We start from the raw sequence: 20,315 nt of genomic DNA, 5'->3' as shown, positions 1-20,315 counted from the left end.
CAGGGGTGGGGATAAGTGTGAAAATAAACTCCTTTATTTGCCAGGGGAAGTACCTCAACCTAGCAGGATGGAACAGGAAACAGAAAGAGTAAACATGAACAAAACTGACAGATTTACACGTATTAGGGACGTGGTGGCGCTACAGGTTAAACTGCAGAAGCCTCTGTGCTGCAAAGTCAGAAGACCTGCAATCGTAAGATTGAATCCATGCAACGGAGTGAGCCCCCGTCACTTGTCCCAGCTCCTGCCAACCTAGCCGTTTGAAAGCATGCAAATTGCAAAATGCGAGTAGATAAATAGGTACCACCATGGTGAGAAGTTAAATGGTGTTCCGTGTCTAGTTCCGCTGGCCACGTGACCACGGAAGATTGCCTTCGGACAAATGCTAACTCTATGGGTTGGAAACGGAGATGAGCACCACCCCCTAGAGTCGGACACGACTGGACAAAAATTGTCAAGGGGAAACCTTTACTTTTGCCTTTACCTTACTCCCTCGTATTGGACCAACAGTGTCCACAACTTGTTCCATGTGTCATTTTGTGAAGCGCCCCTGTTAAATACCACTTAAGCCATTGTGGTTCTCTCTCCTTAAAAAGGAAGCAGACCTCCTCCTGTTCTGCAGAGAAACACCAGCACAATCCACTAGTAAAGCACATTAAGTGGATTATTTCTGTTTTCAGATCATGGAAGCACTTGAGGGACTTCAGGATTTGGAAGTATCCCTAGACGTCTTAGTGGTAAGTGATTAAACAAGGGTGTGTGGCCACTTGGATCCCTGAAGGATTTAGTTAGGACCCATCCCTAACTGTGTGCATTAGGTATAGCAGAGAGATGACAAGCAAGAAAAGGGTTCCGCACCTTTCGTAGTCTCTCCTCTCTAAGTGGCTTTCCCTGAATAGAGGGTAAGGTACGAGTTCCCACACTTCTTAAAATCACTTCACACGCAAGCTTTTTCACTCTGGTATCAAAACAGAGCACACAAGATGTGTCGTACACCCCATTTGAATGTCTGACATGTATTTCTTCAGCTTTTTAAAAAATGTGCCACCAATTTGCCTCCCAGTTACAGCAAGTCTAGTAGGGTTTTCAAGGGAAGTGAGATATTTAAAAAGTAGTTTTATCAGTGCCACCTTCCTCTCGCTACGAGTTTCTGTGACTGAGCAAGGATTTGAATCCAGGTCCATCACCCTCTCCATTACATCACACCGTGTATGTTTCTTTAGCTAGTTGTTTCATTCTCTCTCTCTCTGCATAGACAAAGGAAACAATGGGGGACACATTTTTATACCATTGTATCCTATAGGACTACCAGCTTTGTTGTTGAGGTGTGGGTTCTAATTCAGCACTCACCCTAACCTTCAATAGGGATCCAGGTTTCGGTCTGGTTCAAATGTGACACTAGACCAATGGAGAAGCACTTATTTTTCTTCCCAGGGGCATGGCAGGGTTGTCTTTCTCCCTAATTTATTTATTTATTTAATTTAAAAGGACTCCACATTGCTGTCAAAGCTATTGGCGCACTACTGTGTTAATGAAAAATGTAGTTGCTGATGATTAAATCTTGGGTTTAGCTCATGGAAAGAGCTCAGATGTCACTGGCATGAAAATGTTGATGGCAGAGTGATACCTCAGGGGAATATTCCTTGCTTGCCCTTGGTTACTATATCTTGCAAGGAATCTGGAGTAGAAAATCTTTATCGACTTCAGTTAAGGAAGTGGGATGCTGAAGCAGGTGTGTTTTCTTTTCTGTTTTTTTTTTCATTGTTTTTATCTAGGAAACAGGAGTGGGGAAAACGGTGAACAGTTTTAGAAAACATGCCACTGTGGGTGGTCTAGCACAGTCTCTAATAAGTCATTGGAAAAAACTCATTCCTCAAGAAAATGGAAGGTAAGTGGAAGCCAAAACTAAAAATTTAGCAGTTGTCTGTTTCAGGTTAAGTATGCTCTTCGTTTATGTTTGATACTAACCGTCCTCCACAAAGATTAAAATAAAATTTAAAACATGTGAGTGAGTGAGTTCTGGGGTGTTTTCTGACCTGGATTTGAATATTTTGAGGGTCAGCAGAAGGGTTTGGATCAGAGGGTGGGTTAAACTTATATATCTTATACATTTTCACTAATAAATCTAGGATACCCTCCCTTACATGGAGCTCACCTAGTGACCACAAGAGGATGTCAGTTCTGTCTCTGCATTAAGCAGAAGCTGGCTGGAAGGAGCAAATAAACAAACAATCATTCAATGGAAAACAAGGGCCATTAAAATTATAGTAAATATTTCTGAGCACAACAGTTCACTAAGAAACGCTAAGGAAAACCTTGTTTTCTGATTCTCCTTACTGATCAAGATAGAGAGCTATACCTTATTAATTTCTCTCTTTTATTATAAAGCCTGATTCTTTATATCCCATATTTTATATTAGCACAGTACCTTTAACAAGCTTCTAATATAGATTTTTAAATTTTTCTTATGGCCAACACAGATACCTTCTACTTTTTGTTTGATATTTTTTTCCCAGGTGACAAGATCATTTCAAGAGAAAGAAGTGATGGGGGGGGGATGTCATCTATTGTGTTTTTTTAAAAATTAAAATACATTTGCACAAATAATTGTACAAGTGTTTTCTGTACTAACCCTTCAAGGAATATTCTGGATTGGGACATCCCAATCAGTTTAGTCACCATATTCCTTCCATTTGATCTGTCTCTGAATAAGTTGTAACCAAGGCTATAAGGAACTAGTGGTTTTCTCTTCTGTTTTGTTATTAAAAGAGCACATGAGGTTTGATTACCTATTTAAAACAGGTTAAACTGAAGTTAAGCATGCTAGAACTGTGTTCCCTAAAGTAGTTCTTTGTTGAGGGCCTAAGAATTGATCTCTACACCTGTGCAAGAGTTACCATGTGCACTGATCTTGAACCAAGGAATAGAAGGAACCCATCTCCCTTAACCCAACCGGGCTGCAGCTGTGATGAACATCAGATATCATGTAATTCAGCCACTGCTGCCCTCTGCTGGAAATGCATAGTCATGCTCTGCTTAAAACAACATGCTCTGCCTTATGCATTCGGGGATCTCTGTATGGGAGATAACCGTCACAGAAGTTCAAGAAATCACAATTGGTCTGCTAAGTCGATCAGCTGGGATGCTTTGCATAACTTTCCCCTTTTATGTAAAACACAGCTAAATATGTGCATGCCAAACACAGAGTAAGGTGTAAATTGAACATTTGGACATCACGCATGCTGTTCATTTGACCTCAGTTGAGAATGTACACTAAGAGATTATTAGGACAAGCTGTATTTAAGCTTTGGTTTTTTTTCATAACAATGGTTGAATCTTGATATTGTTCTATCCCATTCTTCACACTTCCTCCGTCAGAGAATGAAGGAGGGAGTGGGAGTGAAAACAGGCACTCAGTTTGAACATTGAATTTATTTAGCTATCTGAAAGGTTTATACCCCACTCTATAGTTGAAAATTTTCAGTGGTGGTTGCATCTATCTTTTCCTTTGAGTCTGTCCCTGTTCAGAAAGGTGGCATGTGTTGAAAGACCTAAAAAAACCCGAACGTTGTTCTGACTCCCTGAGCCCTTTCCTGTCATGTGACCAGCACCTTGTCAAATACCTGTGGATGCCTTCCGCATCTACAGTCTTGTGGATATCCACATGTTTGTCTGCTCAGAGGCAATGGAGGAAGTAGATGCATGTTGATGTCACAGCTGGAGGACTTGACCATCATTCGTAGGGCAAACAAGTCCCCTATGCTGGTTGTCCTGTTGCATGTATTCTGAAAATGATGTATTGCTTAGCATGTTTTAAACAAATGCTCCACTGTTTGCACATGTTGAAAAATGTGAAAAGGAACTTGGGGGGGGGGAGGGAGAGACGAGTCTTGCTCGCTGTCAAAATTGGTTGCAATTTTTGTTCTTTGCATTGTAGCAAACCTAGACACCTGAAACATACCACCAAAAAGGAAAAAGGAACTTCAAATGGCAAGATAAGAATGCTGGGATCAAAGGAGGTCAAACCATCAAGGAGATCAAGCAATATTTCTTCATCATCTGATAAGCGGAATCAAGTACAGGGTTCAGAAAATGAGCAAAGAAGTAAAGATTGTGGCTCTTTTTCTGGACATGAAAGTAAAGCAAGGTGCAAGGACACATGTGAGGCTTCATCTGGTAGCCAAGAGAAAATTAATTTAAAATACACACGCCAAGGAATTGATCGCAAAGAAAAAACTTCAGAAGAAAATGGCTTCTCTCTAGCAATGAAAAAGGGGAGCAAATGGGCTCCAGGCAGCAGGGAAGATTTCTTAACCTTAGAAGGAGGGAAACCTGGCAAGGAACCATCGACTAAGCAAGTGGGCACAGAGGTGAAAGTATTGCTAAAACCAAGCTCTAAATGCAAAAGTCCAGTGAAGCCATGCTCTAGGAATGTTTCTGGACCCCCTGCTATATCTTTCGAATCCTACCTGAACTATGACCAGCCTTTGTGCAGAAGAAAGAGGAAGTCTTGTGACAGACAGCCGGTGAAGGGAAACAGGAGCACTGCATCTCGGAAGAGTTCAACCACAACCCCTGAGGAAGGAGAAAGGAAACAATTAAAACTGGATGATCAATGGGAAGCTCCCAGGAAAAAGGTAAACTGTTATACAGTCTGTAGTAGCCAGATGTGAAGTGCGCATTTGGATTCATTCATGTTTTGAAAAGTAATGCTGGGAAACATTGGCTGAAATTCTGTTGCCTAGCATAGTAAGTTGCAACTAGAGTAGAAAAATTGAATCAATGGAGTTTACACAGGGGCTGACTCACCAAATCCATACTGATGCAATGGGCCTACTCTTGTGACTTACTATGCAACAGAGTTTCAGCCACTGACTTTAAATAGAAATCATTCTAAGTGTTCTGCCTTTGTGCAAATAAGTTCCTTTTAAAGACAAGTAACTGGGAAAGGTGAACGTCTATCTACAAATTTGTCTTTGAGCTGGACTGAACAATCTCTAACCTGGATTTGTTCCCTTGTTCCCAATGGGACCTAAGAATGGTAGCTTCCTTCCCCAGCAGATCTGTTTTCTGTCTCTTGTGCTTCAGAACATTCATAAGCGGGTGTATTCTCAAAAATATGTATAAAATCTAGCACAGAGAGATCCAAATTCTTCATTGATCACTGGATTTTATCTGGAATATTTTCTAAGTGAAACATGCCATGCATGGATGCTTATTGGTATTGGATGTACACCGGATATGCCTGGTGAGGATGTGCAGTGCTGGAACTACACGTGCAGTGGAATGGATCTGGCTACTAGTATTGGCTAGTACACAACTCCTGTGTCAAGTACAAGAATTAGTAATGAGCACCAGCTTGGGTGGGCACTTTTTTTAAAGTGTTAAACAATTTTCTGGAAGATGAATCTGTTGGTAGCCCATATGAGCTGAATGGAACTTGCTTGTACATACGTGGTCTCTGTCTCAGAAAGAAGAAAAAGTCAGGGCTTAGAAAAGTTACTTTTTAAGCAACCACTTCCATAATCCTCTGGCCAGCATCTAGAATTTGTGGATTTGTAGTTAGTTAGTTAGTTAGTTAGTTAGTTAGTTAGTTAGTTAGTTAGTTAGTCAGTCAGTCAGTCAGTCAGTCAGTCAGTTAGTTTCTTTCTTTCTTTCTTTCTTTCTTTCTTTCTTTCTTTCTTTCTTTCTTTCTTTCTTTCTTTCTTTCTTTCTTTCTTTCTTTCTTTATGTATTTATTTATTTATTTATTTATTTATTTATTTATTAAATTTATACCCCGTCTATCTAGACACATGTCTACTCTCTAGGCGGCTAACAATAAAAATAGAATGAAAACAGTATAATAAAATCAAAAGCAACAATAATAACATAGTTCAAGATGGGAAAAAATAATAATCAAGTGATGACAGGAGGCAAAGCCTGCCTAAAGAGCCAAGTCTTAAGTTGGCTCTTAAAAACACCCAGCGAGGGAGCCAGGCAGATCTCTGAGAGGAGACTGTTCCAAAGGCAAGGAGCCACTGCCGAGAAGGCCCGGTTTCTTGTTCTTTCTCTCTGGGCCTCCCTTGGCGTTAGTTCAGAAAAGTAACATTTTAAAGCTGGGATGGAGTGGATGGTTGAATTTGTATTGATAAAGGCAGCTGGCTAGCAACAATTGGTGATACTATGCTGCATTCATAAAACAAAAAGCCCATATACCACGGCCAGTGGAGCCATGCTTATGTTGCAATCTTAGAACTCCCTGGGGAAATTGCAGGATTTGAACTACAACTTAAATCTACAAAGAGAACAGGGAACTCTTCTTAAAGAAGGAAAGCATGGAATGGCCTCCCTGCCCAAGGCATTCCAAATGTGTCGGAGTGCAACTTACCAGCACTATTACTGTACAGTAGTTATTGTCGTCTGAGACACCTTGGGCTGGGTTGTAGTGCTGGGTTGGAGAAAATTGGCACAGAACTACATTCTTCAGAGCCACCTTTTTTTTTTCTTTAGAAATGAAAGGTTAGAATGAGAGGCCATATCCAGTGACAATTAACATATTGAACATTGGTTGAAATTAACTGTATTCTTATATTTAGTTGTACAGAATGATCATGAACCAAATTATGAAAATTCTGTGCTATTCTCTGTGAACGCACGTTTTTGCTAACGGTGCTGCTATGATCCTGCACAGGCCAAGACATCCCTCCAAGACCTACTGAATACACCACTTCCCAAGGCTTTGCCAGAGTTATGGATATCCTCTCCTCCCTATGCGGCAGAATTCAAAGGTAACTGCAGAGTGCTGGTAAGGCTGGATGGCAATAATAATAATAATGTGAAAACCTCCCTGACTGATAAGCCCCCTGAGAACCAATTAGTGTCTGTGGGAAAGCGAAAGATCTCCCAGACTTGACCTTCGCCCACCAGGGGCTAGCTCAGGACAGAGACAACACTCCCTCTGCTCCATGAATCAACCTTCCCCACACTCCCCAGGAATCATAGCTTGCCTTGGTCCTTGGCGTTCCTCACACCATGGCCTTCCAGCTTTTGCTCTTCATTGCCTCCCTCCTGCCTGTTTCTCCCAGCTGCTGTTTATGCAACGATCACAGTGTTTTGGATTTACTGTGAATCTTGGCGTCTGGCCACCACCCATTTTGGGAACGCCGCAATCATCTCCAGGTGGAACAAATCTGGGAGCAGTCCTGACAGTCTCCACCCCCTCCTTACTGGCGCTCCCAAAAAGTAGTTTGCAAGTTTGGTTTTGTATTTCTAAGAATAGGGATTTATTTCACCAGCTCATGAGATATGTTAGACAAAAAGTCTACACCCAGGGTTATACAATGGCTGATCTTCCTCCTCCACCACCACCGCCATCATAATCTTAGAACTGCAGAGCTGGAAGGGACCCTGTGGATCACCATGAGGGGAGGGAGCTTGTGGTCCTCCAGATATTGTTGAACTTCAGTTCCCATCAGCCTCAGCCAACATGGCCAATGGTAAGTGATGATGGGAGCTGTGAATCAACACCATGTGTCTGACCACAGGTCACTGCCCTTCTTTGCATTTGGCAGAGTGAAGGGGCAGCCTCAGGCAGCAGAAAGTGGGGGCAGGTAAGAGGCATGCTTGTGGTAGCCATCTCCCAATCTTCTTTCAACTAAATGTCCAGGCCGTTCTCCTCTGATGGGCACCTATTAAGCTAATCTGTGGCTCACAAGTGCAGTGAAGGACACTTTCATTGTTACCATCCTTGCAGCAAAATTAAGCTGCCCGTCTTGTTGGCTTCTATAGGTGGCTCAAGATGGAGGTGTCATTTTCTCCTTTGCTTCAGGCAGCAAAATCTAATGGACTAGAACTTCGCATTCCTCAGGGGATCAGCTTTGCTCCAGAGAGAAATGAATGGCAAAAAGCTGCTTTTAGCTATTAGGATCGTGCTGAATCCTCTAATACAGTGGTCCCCAACCTTGGGCCTCCAGATGTTCTTGGACTTTAACTCCCAGAAATCTTGGCCAGCAAAGGTGGTGATGAAGGCTTCTGGGATTGGAAGTCCAAGAACATCTGGAGGCCCAAGGTTGGGAACCACTGCTCTAATAAGGGGAAGGCTGCTACTCAGTAGTGTTTCGCATGTGGTATGGCCCTAGATTCACCTCCAACATCTTCATTTTCTTTCTTTAAAATCAGCATGGCCAGCTTCCTATATTCTAGCTTCCTTGTAGATAAGGATCTAACTGCCTTCAAGGTTTTCCTTTAGCTTAATTGAGGAGATATACTTTCCAAAGCTCTTCCAAAAACTCAACAAATTGGAAGTGGTGGTCTAGACAGACAGACAGCCACTCACTCACTCAGCCATTCACTTACTTTCTGGCTTCTTATAGGCCTAATGAATGTTTGGGACACAAATTTAATGCCCAGAGCCCACTAAAGTTGCCCATCCCTTTCATAAATCTGTGACACTGCTTGCCACACAACACCCCTAGATCAGATGCAGGTCAAGAGGGTTTGGCCAACCACTTCTGTAATCCCCACCTGCTGCCCATACTGGCTAGAGCTGATGGAAGCTGTTGTGATAAACATTCAGAAAGCACCAGTTACCTGCCTCTGTTCTAGACAACTGATTTCATGGATGCCCCCCCAGGTGATCTAGAATATGTTTATGGCACAAGATTGTTCAGAGTAAAATGACAGAGAGGTAACATTCCACTGTTCCACTTGTATGTAACTCTCATAGTTTCTTCACAATTTTCGGGAAGAGGAAGTGAAGAAGAGATAGAATAGAGATATGGCTGGAGATGTGGCAAGAAGGTGTTTATATGTTTGTTTGACAAATATTAGATTTCTTCTGGAGGAAAGGGCAGACACAAAAAAGAGGCTCATTGACACTATGAAAAATTAGGACACTCAGGAATGGAAAAGTCAAGATCTATTAAACAAATAAACAAACAAACAAATGTAAATATATTGAATGAAAAGTTAATATGAAGCTAATCTGTGTTGTATCTCAAATGAAGTTCTCTCTCTCTGTCTCTGTCTCTCTGTGTGTGTGTGTGTGTGTGTGTGTGTGTGAGAGAGAGAGAGAGACAGAGAGAGAGAGATGACAGATTATCCTTCCTTTATTTCCCCGAAGCCCTTTAGAGAGACAATAGCCCTTTAGAAACAAGCTTGTCCTGCCATTGTATCCCTTCTGCAGCTCCACCAGTCACAGAAACACCCAGGCCAAAAGGTGAAAGTGTTCAATTCTTAGGACAGAGGAGGAACTCCAAAGTGCAAATGAACTCTGGATCAAAAACAATCTATCTTTCAAAAATGCTGACTCTCTATGAACAATGCATCCGTGTGCTTCAAAATAACATTGACTGTAAGTAGTGGAGATGCCGGTACCCTTGACTTGGGATTTAGGTTGGGTGCATCATACCATCTTGGTTTTCAGCCTTGTAAAAGATTGCATGCTTCTAATGGTGAGGATAGCCCAAGGCGGTCTTACCTGCATCAGGTTTCCTTCCCATTCGACAGCAACGGAAGCATATGCCGTGTTTGTTTTGTTTACTTTACTTATAAATATACCAATAGAGGGGGAAATGAGAAACCTGTGACTGAAGGGCCAACAAAACTTCCTTGTATGGCCAGGCTGCTGCCTTGTTTTCACAAATCACAATTACATCTAACCACTCCTTCCTTCTTTTTCTTCCTTGCTATGAAAAACCCATGGGGGGGGGGGGAAGGTGAAATAGCTGCACAATCGGTTTGTGTTGGTCCTGCTGGAAGCACCTGGTATTCTTCCTCTTTCTCCTTGCTGCTACTTCTCCTCCGGAGTGACTGCATTGTGAAAACTGGGTTGGTACTGTGGCAGGTGTGGGGTGGCGCTCTGACACAACGAAATAACTGTGGAGGTATTCTTTCTTTCTAGTGCTTCATGAAGTCGGAGGAGTCCCCTTTGAAATGCTAGAACCTGTTTTGACTTGTTGTACACCAGAACAGTTGCTTCGGATAGAGGACTGCAATCCAGTAAATGATACATCTATTTTTGCTTTTTTACATGTCAGGAGGCCACGCAGTATTGATGGGGTTTCCCCCCATCCCATCTGTGCATCTCTTCCACACTGTCTGGGTGTGAATAGGACTCAGTTTTCTCTTCCGTAGATCAACATGGGGGTGGGGAGATGTCATGAACTCTAGAGGAGATAATCCATGTTACTCAGCATGGGACACAAGAATGTCATGGCTTTAGTTGTTTAATGGTTACATTTATGTCCTGCTTTACCTCCATTGACCCTAAGGCAGCACACTCTCTTCTTTTTCATGTTTATGTTCACAACAGCCCTGTTGCTCAGGCATGAGGGAGAGAGAGGGTGGAAGAGAGAGGAAGAGACCGGCCCAAGAACACCCAGTGGTTCCAGGATTTGAGCCTGGGTCTCCCAAGTCCCAGTCTCAGACTGTAACCACACATCGCGCTGGTTTTCCTCTACCATAAATGTCAGAATTCACATGTGATTGACAAAAGCTCCAAACAGATGCAACAGCTTTGAAAAAACTCCAAACTCCTCAGCTACAGAATGAAACATTAACCAACAAAGAAAAAAATAGTTTCATTCTATAGCAGAGGGGTCCTTTCAATAACTGTTTTGAATTCTACCCTAGAAACACTGTTGGTTCATTCTATTTATAATGGCCAAAATCTTGTTGTGGTTTTACGCTGATATAATGCAAATGACATGACTTTCGGAGGCAGATTGACTCAAATCAAGAAGTCCCAAGTCATTATTTGTTGTGTGCGCTGAGTTATTCTACTGGCTGCACAACTGATGAGGGCTACACTGATTTCATAACTGGAGGTAATTTGACTATGATAGTTACACTGTTTGCATTATGCTTGTGGGCATAACTAATAGGATTTTGGCCAATGGTATGTGTACCCTAAACTGGGAAACTGGATGAAAATTCTAAGCAAATTTTTAAAGTAAACAAAAATACAAGTGAGGTGAATTATCTGTTATTGGTTGTGCCTGTGTTCCAAAGAGCTGACTTAATAGCTCATTGGTTTAAGTATCTGGCTGTAGAATCAGAGGTCGGGAGTTTGATTCTCCACTGTGCCTCCTGTGAGTACAGCCAACCTGTGTGGCCTTTGGTGAGGTGCACAGTTTCAGGACACCCCCAGAAAGAGAGCATGGGAAATAACTTCAAGGTATTCGCTACCTGGAAAACCCTGGAAAGAGCTGCCCTAAAGTATAATTGACGTGATGGCACATGATGATGGTGTTCAAAAAGGATGTTTATAGCAGTTCCTTAAAGTGACTGTGGCATAAATCAGGATGCTTGGGTGCAAAGAAGGAAACAATTTCTGACATTGTGTAGAATAGGGTATGTGGTGGTGGTGGTACACTTTGTCATACAAGGTGCAAAGCTGCATCTGTTGAAATTCCCACTTCTCTGTAGTAACTGATGTCCTACCCTCCTCTAATCCTAAACTAAAATATCTTAATGGACTTTGTTTTTGGCCTAAAATAGAAATTTGTGGATGAATCTGACCTCTTATGGAAGATACATTGTCAAAAATACTTCAGAAATGAGCAGCCTTTGGAATATGAATCATGGCGTGAAATGTACCTGAGACTCTTCAATCAAAGAGAAGAAAAACTGAAGTCTCTCACCAAAAACATTCTTTCAGCTCAGTCTGACAAATCTAAAGGTGTGGTATGGAGGCACTAATTTGCTAACCAGATAATAAACTGAAGCCCCTTGGCTGGTTTAGACATATCACCACAGTATGATTGGAGGCAAATGAAATTCAGATGCCTGGCCATAACTTATGTTCCAGCTGTACAGGACAGTTATGGTTACATGAAGTTTTCTGCTTCCCTTAGCTAACCTAAGATTTCCCAATTTTTTTTCTAGCAGTGATTTCTGAGGGTGGAGCAATATCCAAAATCAATTTTGTTATTTTGGATGCAGTGCCAAATTGGTTTGTCTCAAACTGCTTGTTGAAGTCAGCATTAAAGTACTGTAGTGACTTCAGCAACTGATTCGGCTGCTACTTACAATCCATGGTTTGTCTAGAGTCAGCCTAAAACATTCTTGCAAACCACAGTCTGGCATTAAATCTGTGTCATTTTATTGTCTATTTCAACCTCTAATTCCTCTGAAAACTAAGATTCTAACGACTATTAGCTATGGTTGCATTTTTCTGAGCAAAATACTTTAGGTTGGTCCAGACCAGCCTCTGAAGAAGGCTTTGCTGTTTTATACTAGGCCGCCAAGTCAAAATGGCTTTCGTACATGGCATGGCAAAGTCACCCAGAAGTCTTCGTGGTCAGCAAGACATCTATGGCACCTCAGGGCCTCTTATTCAACTTCAGTCTAAGTAAGTGCCACTAATAAGTCTAATTAGGATAGAGCTAGACTTTGTGATAGTGTGTGCATGGCTTCAATTTTAGAGTTGGTTATGAGACATAGGATGTTTTTCAAGCAGATGGGGGAAATCTGTATGGGGCTGGATTTTCCCACCTCAACCCTATTCTCTTGATGTTCTCCTTACCTGTCTTCTTGGAGCCTGGTTTCAGAGTCTGTGTATGGGAAAGCTAGGTAGAAGGAAGTTTTGTAGATGGTAAAACGGAAAAAGAAGGTTAGTAGCTATGCTTCCGGGCACCTCACCCTACTCCCATGTACTGGAATAGATCTGCTGCTGTCCTGTTAAGCTCTCCCTAAAACTGAGGGGAAATGGTCATCCTGACATTTCAGTGTTACGAACCAAGTGTATGTTCCCTCTCTTGATGTATCTATACATTAAATGCCTAATGGCCAAAATCCTGTTGCTTAGCATAATATATTGTACTAGAATAGGCCTATTGAATCAATGGAACTTACAGAGGAGTGGACTCACTAAATCCCCTCTGGTTTAATCAACATACAGTACAGTACTCTAGTGCAGCCATTATCAAGCTTTTTTTGTTTTTGTTTTTTGGCCGTAGGCCTTTTTTGAGCTCTTCTCAGGTTCCAGGTGCCCCCCCCCCGTAAACAAGGATACAACACAAAAAGATGAATAGATGATTCCCTTCTCACATTTTTCAATTGCACCAGGTCCCCCTAAGGGGCAACACAACCCCCACTGAAAATGGCTGCCCTAGTCCATTGTCACTGAGCTCCTCGGTGGACCCTGTCTTCCCTTCCCCGTGCCTTCCTGGTGTCCAGGAATTGTCATCCTCACTGTGGCCTTCCAAAGGGCTGCAGGGCCGAGGGCAGATGGCCCACCTGGGGCACTGGTAGTGATCCCCTCACAGCATTTCAAAATATTCTGGTGTAAAGTCTTCTAGATGACTGAGGCCTGGTCTAATTAAATGAATTAAATGACTAGTAGTGCTGCAGAAACTTGAAGGACAGGGTGAGCATGGGGCCTCTTCAGATAGTAGAATAAGCATAGATTCTGTCAATGTCCTAATTCTGTAACTCCTCTAGTTTTAAATGAAAAGAAGTTGCCAGACCACATAGCTTTTGGGCTCTCTAGGACAGAGATAATTTAGCCTATCCTTGTTTTCTTTGCACTTGGCAAAAGCAGGTGATTAGGACTTATTACATATCTTTGAGACTTGATCCCTTTTTATATGTCTATAAATTGTCTATATCATTGCTGTTGGCTAGATCAAAGAATTCAGAAAACAAAGAGAGAAGTGAGACATCTTCAGACTCCAATAAATGCATCAAGGTAGCATCTGCTAGGTCTTGCATTTTCAGGAGTGGACCAGGTCACCATGTGAAGAAACCTCCCAAAAGTAAGCAAGGCTGCTGTTGAAGTCATACCATAAATATTACTGTAAATTATTAGTGAGCAACCTAGGTTCTGAGGTTGGCAGTCTGATTCCCCACTGTGCCCATCCTGTGTAGCCTTGGGCAAGTTGCACAGTCCCGGGGCGCCCTCAGAAGGAGGGAACGGTAAAACACTTTTCTTTATACTCGACCTACAAAAATCCTGAAAAGGGTCACCAAAAGTCAAAATTACTTGACAAAATGCAATTATTAAGCATCTGACAGTGCCCTAACTGATAGTATTAAGTGTCCCAAATATTACTTGGTTCTACTTGGTCAATTTTCAAAAAGGCTTGTACAGTATATCCATTCAGTTAAGGTAGACCCCCAAAAAAGGGATTTCCATCCTAGATTGTTCACGTTTGAGGCTGCTTTCAGCACGAAAACCATCCTGACTAAATGAAACGTGCACATTAATTTAGTGAATGGACTCAGTGTGTACATTTTAAGATATGCATCCCCCAAGGTATGAAGCAGAAAGACCGTAAGAAGGTGAGAGTGTTTAACCTTTTCTTGCCAAGTCCTTATTATCCCCCTTTCCCCTTCCCTGTTGTCTCAAAAACACACTTTTAAAAAACCATACAAATTAATTACATTCATGCAATTTATTTCACTTCTAGTTTGTTCCCTTAGTGACATGGCATCTAGCTGAACCTAACATTACCCCCCTGCACCTTGGCTGTTCCCTGCAGTGGGTCCTTTTCCTTAGGTTTGCAGATCATTTGAAAACACACTCCATGGACTGCTGGTGGTGGCCCACCACTTTGAGAAACATTGCCTTCTCTTTTTCCAAATCTGTTTGATTCTTTGCGTGTGTGGCTTTTCTTAGGGCAGTACACCTTCTGATCAGAAATCATCTGGTTGTGCACTTTTTAGTGGGACCATTGGAAGTTGTGTCAGACCATGGCTCCATCTAGCGCAGCACTGCCCATTTCAACAGGCTCTCTGTGGTTTCAGGCAGGATTCTGTCCTACTCCTAAGAGGAAATTCCTCATATTTTTAGTTTTATTCTGACTTCCCATCCAAACACTAACCAGGCCTGAATCTGCTGAGCTGCTGAAATGAGAAGAGCTTGCTGAGTTCAAGGCAGAATGGCAGGTAATGGGAAGGGTTTTTAATCGGGGGTGTTAGCAAGTCTTTGGGTCCGAGGTCCATGTCGGAGTCTTTGGTACCAAGTCCCGAGTCCCAAACCCCAAGTCTGGGTCCCTATTAAAACAAGCTTTTGTTTCCCCCAGAAGAAAGCAATTGAGTAGCTGGGTTCAAAGTCATCAGTTGAGTCAGAGTCATTGGGGGGGAAAAACTACACCCAGGTCGAATCTGAGTTGAGTCACTGGCCTGACACAACGTTAGACCATGGAGCCATGGTCTGGCACAACGTTAAGCAATGTTAAGTCCGACTTGACAGCGAGTCCTTCAACCTGAGTCCTCATCCCTTCATTTAACTGTTCTCTTTCTTTAACCTAAATAGGGTCTTCCCAATTAATAGAGTTGGGTTACAGTATTTTTCTTCTCCGTTTACTTCCGTTTTTCCAGTCTTTTCAATCCATTATTACAGTTGTAATAATGGATTGAAAATAGCATTAGCATGACTTTGAGTGATCTCTTTGGCCCTCTGCATCACCGGCCACTCCATTTAGCCGGAAGGTCAACATCTCAGTCAGCAGAGATGTTTCTGGAGTGCTGGCATTCTGCCAAAGTGGGAGGATAAGTCTGGAGGCTGTTCTTGTATCTGACCCGCCAAGTATTTCCCTAACATTTTCAGTTTGTTGTTGGCCTGCTTCTAATATTAACGATAGTGGTTCTAAATAAACTGTTTGTGCCATCTCTGTCACAGAAATTGCTCCGATTATGAGGAAATCGCTGAGAGCCTTCAAAAACAGAGTTGGGCCACGGTAAATGAATACTTAAAGCTTGACTATCATTCTAACACCAGATTTAAACACACCTTACAATATTTTGTTTTAATGGATACGAGTTTTTTTTCCCTTTTTGCATGTTCTGAAATGTTTTGGAAGACTGAGTGTAAAATGTGATCCTTTTTGGAATAGGTTTTGGTTAAAGATTCTGAATATTTCTACTAAATCTCTACTACATTGTATGGCTTGGAGCTGGAGAATGAGGGTGTATTGTTGTTGTTTTTTTTTAAACTACCATGAAATTGTAAAATGTGTAGAGCTTCAAACTAATTCATTTTATTTCATATGACACCTGGGTCATAAGATTTAATGTAAGGAATAAAGAGAATTTCAAGATTCTTCTGGCAGATACTCATCTTTGAACTCAAATATGCCAGCTCTTCACATGGATCCCAGATCCACCCCATCCTTTAGTTGCCTGCTTCAAACTCTTATGACTTCCTTCTTCAAAGTACTCAAAATGCATCTGCAGCAACAAGAATTATGCTACCAGTTGGCTTGAACTAGCTGAACCCATTATGCTAGCAAAGGACTCCTCACAACCTCTAGGCTGTGGTTCAGGTGCCTATGAATGCAAGCCTTGATTTCTCTCAGTTTAGAGAGAGCCGTAATTGTGTTCTTTCATTTTCATTGGGGCCTAAGGCACTGAATTTTCTGCCGACTTACTAGTCATACAGAGAAGCTTCCTGTATTCTTGCTTTGATGGGCAAAAGTCTGACCTGTGCTAAGATTTGCATGTGGTGTTGTCATTCACAAGATCTCTTTCTAGTGTGCCAGTCATAACTGTTATACTGAGAATACATCTTTCTATGACTGCTGTTTGCAGTGGTACTAAAGGCCTGATCCAGAAGCACACTCTGGGGGCGGCGGGGGGAGGCAGTCCTGTGTCTGCTTACCCAGCAGCGTGTTCCATTCAGTTCAGTTGGACTCTAAGGAGACATGTTTAGGTTCGCAAATGTCTAGCTACAAAGCAAGTTCTTCCAGCAAATGGGTCAATGTGAATTTACCTAAAATATAGAGCCCCGGGAACAAGACAGTTGGGCCAGCTGCCTACAACATCAGCTATAATGAAAACACAGGCATGCAAAGCACAGCCACTGTTATTAATTTATTGTCCAGACTCTTAGTAATCATTGGTAGTTTTTTTCCTTACTTTCCAAACTTAATCATGATCTACTAAGAGTCACAAAGAGTAGTGTTGTGTAGGGATTTAGCTTGTCCACTGGAAGGCTAAAATTGAGGGGAGAACAGGAACAAATACCACACTAAAAACAGTAAACAAAAGCAACACCAAAAACGCGTTCAAAGCAATAAGGCAAAACAGTCCATTCAAGATCCCAACCCAGGCAGCCCATCCATAAGGGAAAACTTGACTGAAGAGGAACGTCCTCGACAGCAAAGATGGGGCAAATCTGCCTTCCAGTGGGAGGGAGTTCCAAAGGCTGGGAGAGCCTTTGAAACACAGCTGCATCTTTGATAGTGCAGGGATGGTGTTAAAACACTGGTATGTGTTTCAAATACAGTGGGGTCTTGACTTGAGAACTTAATCCGTATTGGAAGGCGGTTCTCAAGTCAAAACGTTCTCAAGTCAAATCTGCATTTCCCATAGGAATGCATTAAAAACCATTTGATCCGTATCTGCTCTTTTCCGTCCATAGAAACTAATGGGAAGCTGCTATTCCGCCTTCGACCACTAGAGGGGGATATTTTGTTCCTTTTTTTCTTAGGTCAAGAAAGGTTCAGGGAAGGCAGGGAAAATACAGTCCAGGCAGTCCAGTACCAGGCAGTCCGAAGACTGTCTCCCAATCCACTCTCTAAATGCTGGGAGGAGTGAGGAAGCAGACAGGCACCCTTTTCACTGGCCAACAGTTCACTGAAAGTTCACTTTTTGCACTTTCCCTGCCTCCCACGTGGGTTTTTTTCAGTTCTTAACTCAAATCTAAGTACTTAAGTCAAGTCAATATTTTCCTATGAGAGCGGTTCTTAAGTCAAAATGTTCTTAACTCAAGCCGTTCTTAAGTCAAGACCCCACTGTACAAGTGGTGCCCCGCATAGCGAGGTTAATCCGTTCCGGATTAACCTTCACTATGGGAAAACATTGTAAAACGGATCAAAAACCCCAATTGGGCCCAAAACTCACCGTTCTCCAATGTTTTCCCTTGTTCCGGCGGCCATCTTGGGTGTATCGGCGGCCATTTTGAGTGTCCCGGCGGCCATTTTGGGTGTACCGGTGCCCATTTTTTTGTGTTCTGGCGGCCATCTTGGGTGTACCAGTGGCCATTTTTTGTTCCAGCGGCCATCTTGGGTGTTCCAGTGGCCATTTTTTGTTCCGGCGGCCATCTTGGGTGTACCGGCGGCCATTTTTTGTGTTCCGGCGGCCATTTTGGGGCCGCAGAAGAGCTGTTCCCCCATCATAATGCGAGCGTGCCCTCGCATTAGCGATGGGGAAATCCGCATCGCAATGCGGATTCATCGTTCAACGGTGCACTCGTTATACGAGGCACCACTGTACTATGTTTTTTTTTCTTAATGGGCTCCTTATAATAGCTTTTTCATGGCAAGGGCAAGAAAAACATGTCCAAAAAGAGGCAAACAATAACAACAAAAAACAAACCCAAAAGGGTCAAAGGCTGCATCGTGTGACTGTGCCCATCCTTATTCTTTTATTACTTTCATTCTCCCCACCCCCCCACTCAGGGCTTAGGAAAGTTCCTTTTGGTGCAAATGCTGGAAGATAACTTTTTGGAACACCAGCCTAGAATCCTGTCAAGAGGATTTAACACGGAGGATTTAACAATCAGAGGGATTGGTGACAGGGGATACATTTATAGGGCACTAATAAAAAATATATTTTTAAAAAAATCATGCAAAATGCAGGCTTTAGTGGGTGAATCACATGATCATAGGGACTGTTGAGATCATCTTCAGGACTCAGCCAATCCCAAGGGTGCTGCTGCTGCTGCCTTGGCAACCCAACCCATTTTCTCCTATGTCTTTGTGACCTCACAGGGGCCACACCTCTCTGCTGACAGATAAAAGGTGCTTTCTGGGTAGAGAAGGAGACCAGAAGGGAGGCCAGAGGGCAGTCTGGCAGAGGGAGCAGCAGCAGCTGAAGGGGACCCAGCCCTTCTGCCCAAGGCAAGTTCTCTCCTGAAAGCAGAGGAACTTGCTAAGTGGGCTGGCGAGTTAACAGCTCGAGCCTGGCGGAGATCCGTTGCTTGAAGCTGGCTGATGTCGGCGATGGACCGGAGGGGGGGGGAGCTGATGGACATTGGCAGACAGAAGCTGATGGAATCTGTTTGCAGAAGCTGGCTGGGACCGCAAGGCGGAGGCTGGCAGAGGTTGGCTAATGAAGCCAGTGGTGGATGTTAGCCTCCTGAAACCAGCTTGGGGAAGCTTGGTGGATATCGGTGGATGGAAGCCTGAGCCTGTGTGTGAATGGCTGGTGGAGTGAAGGGGTGTGTGTGTTGGGGGGGGTTGGTTTGTGCCTGTGTGTGTATGAATGGGCTGGCTGGCGTTCTGTGGGGATGTCGCCGGGGCTGAGTGTGACCCAAGCATTTGGGAGCTGGCAGAGGCTGGCTTCAGAAAAGGAGTGGAAGAGATGAACGGGTGGATATTCCTGGTGGATGCTAGCAGGCAGAACTTCGGGATGAAGTTGCCAGAACATTGGTCAGTGGATACGCCTGGGTTGAAGCCAGTTGACGGCAGTGGACGAGCTCGCCCCTTAGTTGTTTTTTTTCTCTTTCTCTTGCAGGGCCGGAAGCTTCCTCTTCCCCAGGGGGATGTGAGGGAGCAAAAAGCAGGTATTCTGCTGGAGCTGAACCAGGCCTTTGTCTCTGCTGAGGATACCGGTTTAGTCTCTTTTCCAAAACCAATAAAAGAATTTTTCCAGAATGGTTTTGAAGTGTTGTCTTGTTTGTCAGGGGCTGTCACGGGATTATCTTCCCCATCCCCTCATTGTATCTGGGGCCTAATGCCTGGGGTGGATCTTGGTGAAGTCATGGTGTGGGGCTTTGGGATGTCACCTTTTCCTTCTTGATGCTTCTTACAAATCCTGCTATTTATTATCTTTAAGAAGACCTTAAACAAATAGCTCATTAAATCTATCCTGAAGCTTTGACATTTTCCTTTTTTGATAATGTAATGAAGGTGTGTTTCAGCAGCATTTCAGTGATGGTTCCTATTAAATCTTATTAATCCAGTGTTCAGGAATGTTTTCAGATTTCAGGAATGAATCCTGTAACTGTGTACTACAGTGTCTAATATTTCCCTAACCTTCGTGCCAATTCTTCATAGTTCATCACTGTTTTGCCACACCAAATATCTAGGTGTTACAGTACTGTACTTTGGAACCTATGCAGGTCTGTGAGAAACACTGCCATAATAAAAAGTAAAAGCTCTCTGCAATGAATAAATACCTTCCTCTCAGATTAAAATTGAGAAAAAGTTTTTTTTCAGAACATCTATAAATATTGAAGAAACAGCAGAGATGTGAAGACCATAATGTGGAAAGAAACAATTCCTCCCCTTTTAAAATAGATGGAAACCCGGGAAAGCCTAGCTTCTGGTCACAGAGAGGACAGAAGTCAGTTAATAGGTGACCAACTGGAGTTGGCAGAACCAAAA

At 42.9% G+C, this 20,315-nt stretch overlaps 2 protein-coding genes across 3 annotated transcripts in view; one reads left to right on the top strand and one right to left on the bottom strand.

Annotated features, from left to right (window-relative positions):
* KLHL31 (kelch like family member 31) overlaps positions 1-7,205 on the bottom strand; it is a 39,757-nt gene extending 32,552 nt beyond the window's left edge. Inside the window, exons 1-2 of one of the 2 annotated variants that reach the window (XM_073000441.2) lie at positions 6,990-7,205; positions 4,470-4,575 (exon numbers count right to left, since the gene is read on the bottom strand). The gene's annotated coding sequence lies outside the window, so the exon portion shown is untranslated. Of the gene's footprint in view, positions 1-4,469; positions 4,576-6,370; positions 6,480-6,989 lie in introns of those variants that run through there. The other variant, XM_078386503.1, reaches the window with a different exon arrangement.
* Positions 684-19,431, top strand: LOC110072998 (elongin-A). Its single transcript, XM_078386507.1, has 11 exons — positions 684-737; positions 1,776-1,888; positions 3,938-4,637; positions 6,674-6,770; positions 9,167-9,334; positions 9,884-9,981; positions 11,482-11,662; positions 12,223-12,334; positions 13,609-13,739; positions 15,608-15,665; positions 18,699-19,431. The coding sequence occupies exons 1-11, from the start codon at positions 684-686 to the stop codon at positions 18,841-18,843; spliced, it is 1,857 nt and encodes a 618-aa protein (XP_078242633.1). The 3' UTR covers positions 18,844-19,431.
* Positions 19,432-20,315: the final 884 nt, after the last annotated feature.

The sequence above is a fragment of the Pogona vitticeps genome, chromosome 1 (genome assembly GCF_051106095.1).
Source record: "Pogona vitticeps strain Pit_001003342236 chromosome 1, PviZW2.1, whole genome shotgun sequence".
NCBI classification, from domain to species: Eukaryota; Metazoa; Chordata; class Lepidosauria; order Squamata; family Agamidae; genus Pogona; species Pogona vitticeps.
The sequence above is the reverse complement of the archived record's forward strand: the minus strand, read 5'-3'. Positions and strand labels throughout refer to the sequence as shown.

Bases quoted from the DNA above. Each gene is read 5' to 3' on its own strand.
- LOC110072998 (XM_078386507.1), top strand. From the start codon at position 684: ATGGAAGCACTTGAGGGACTTCAGGATTTGGAAGTATCCCTAGACGTC. The intron at 4,638-6,673 runs GTAAACTGTTAT...GATCCTGCACAG, and splicing joins GGGAAGCTCCCAGGAAAAAG to GCCAAGACATCCCTCCAAGA. The intron at 6,771-9,166 runs GTAACTGCAGAG...TCCCTTCTGCAG, and splicing joins CTATGCGGCAGAATTCAAAG to CTCCACCAGTCACAGAAACA.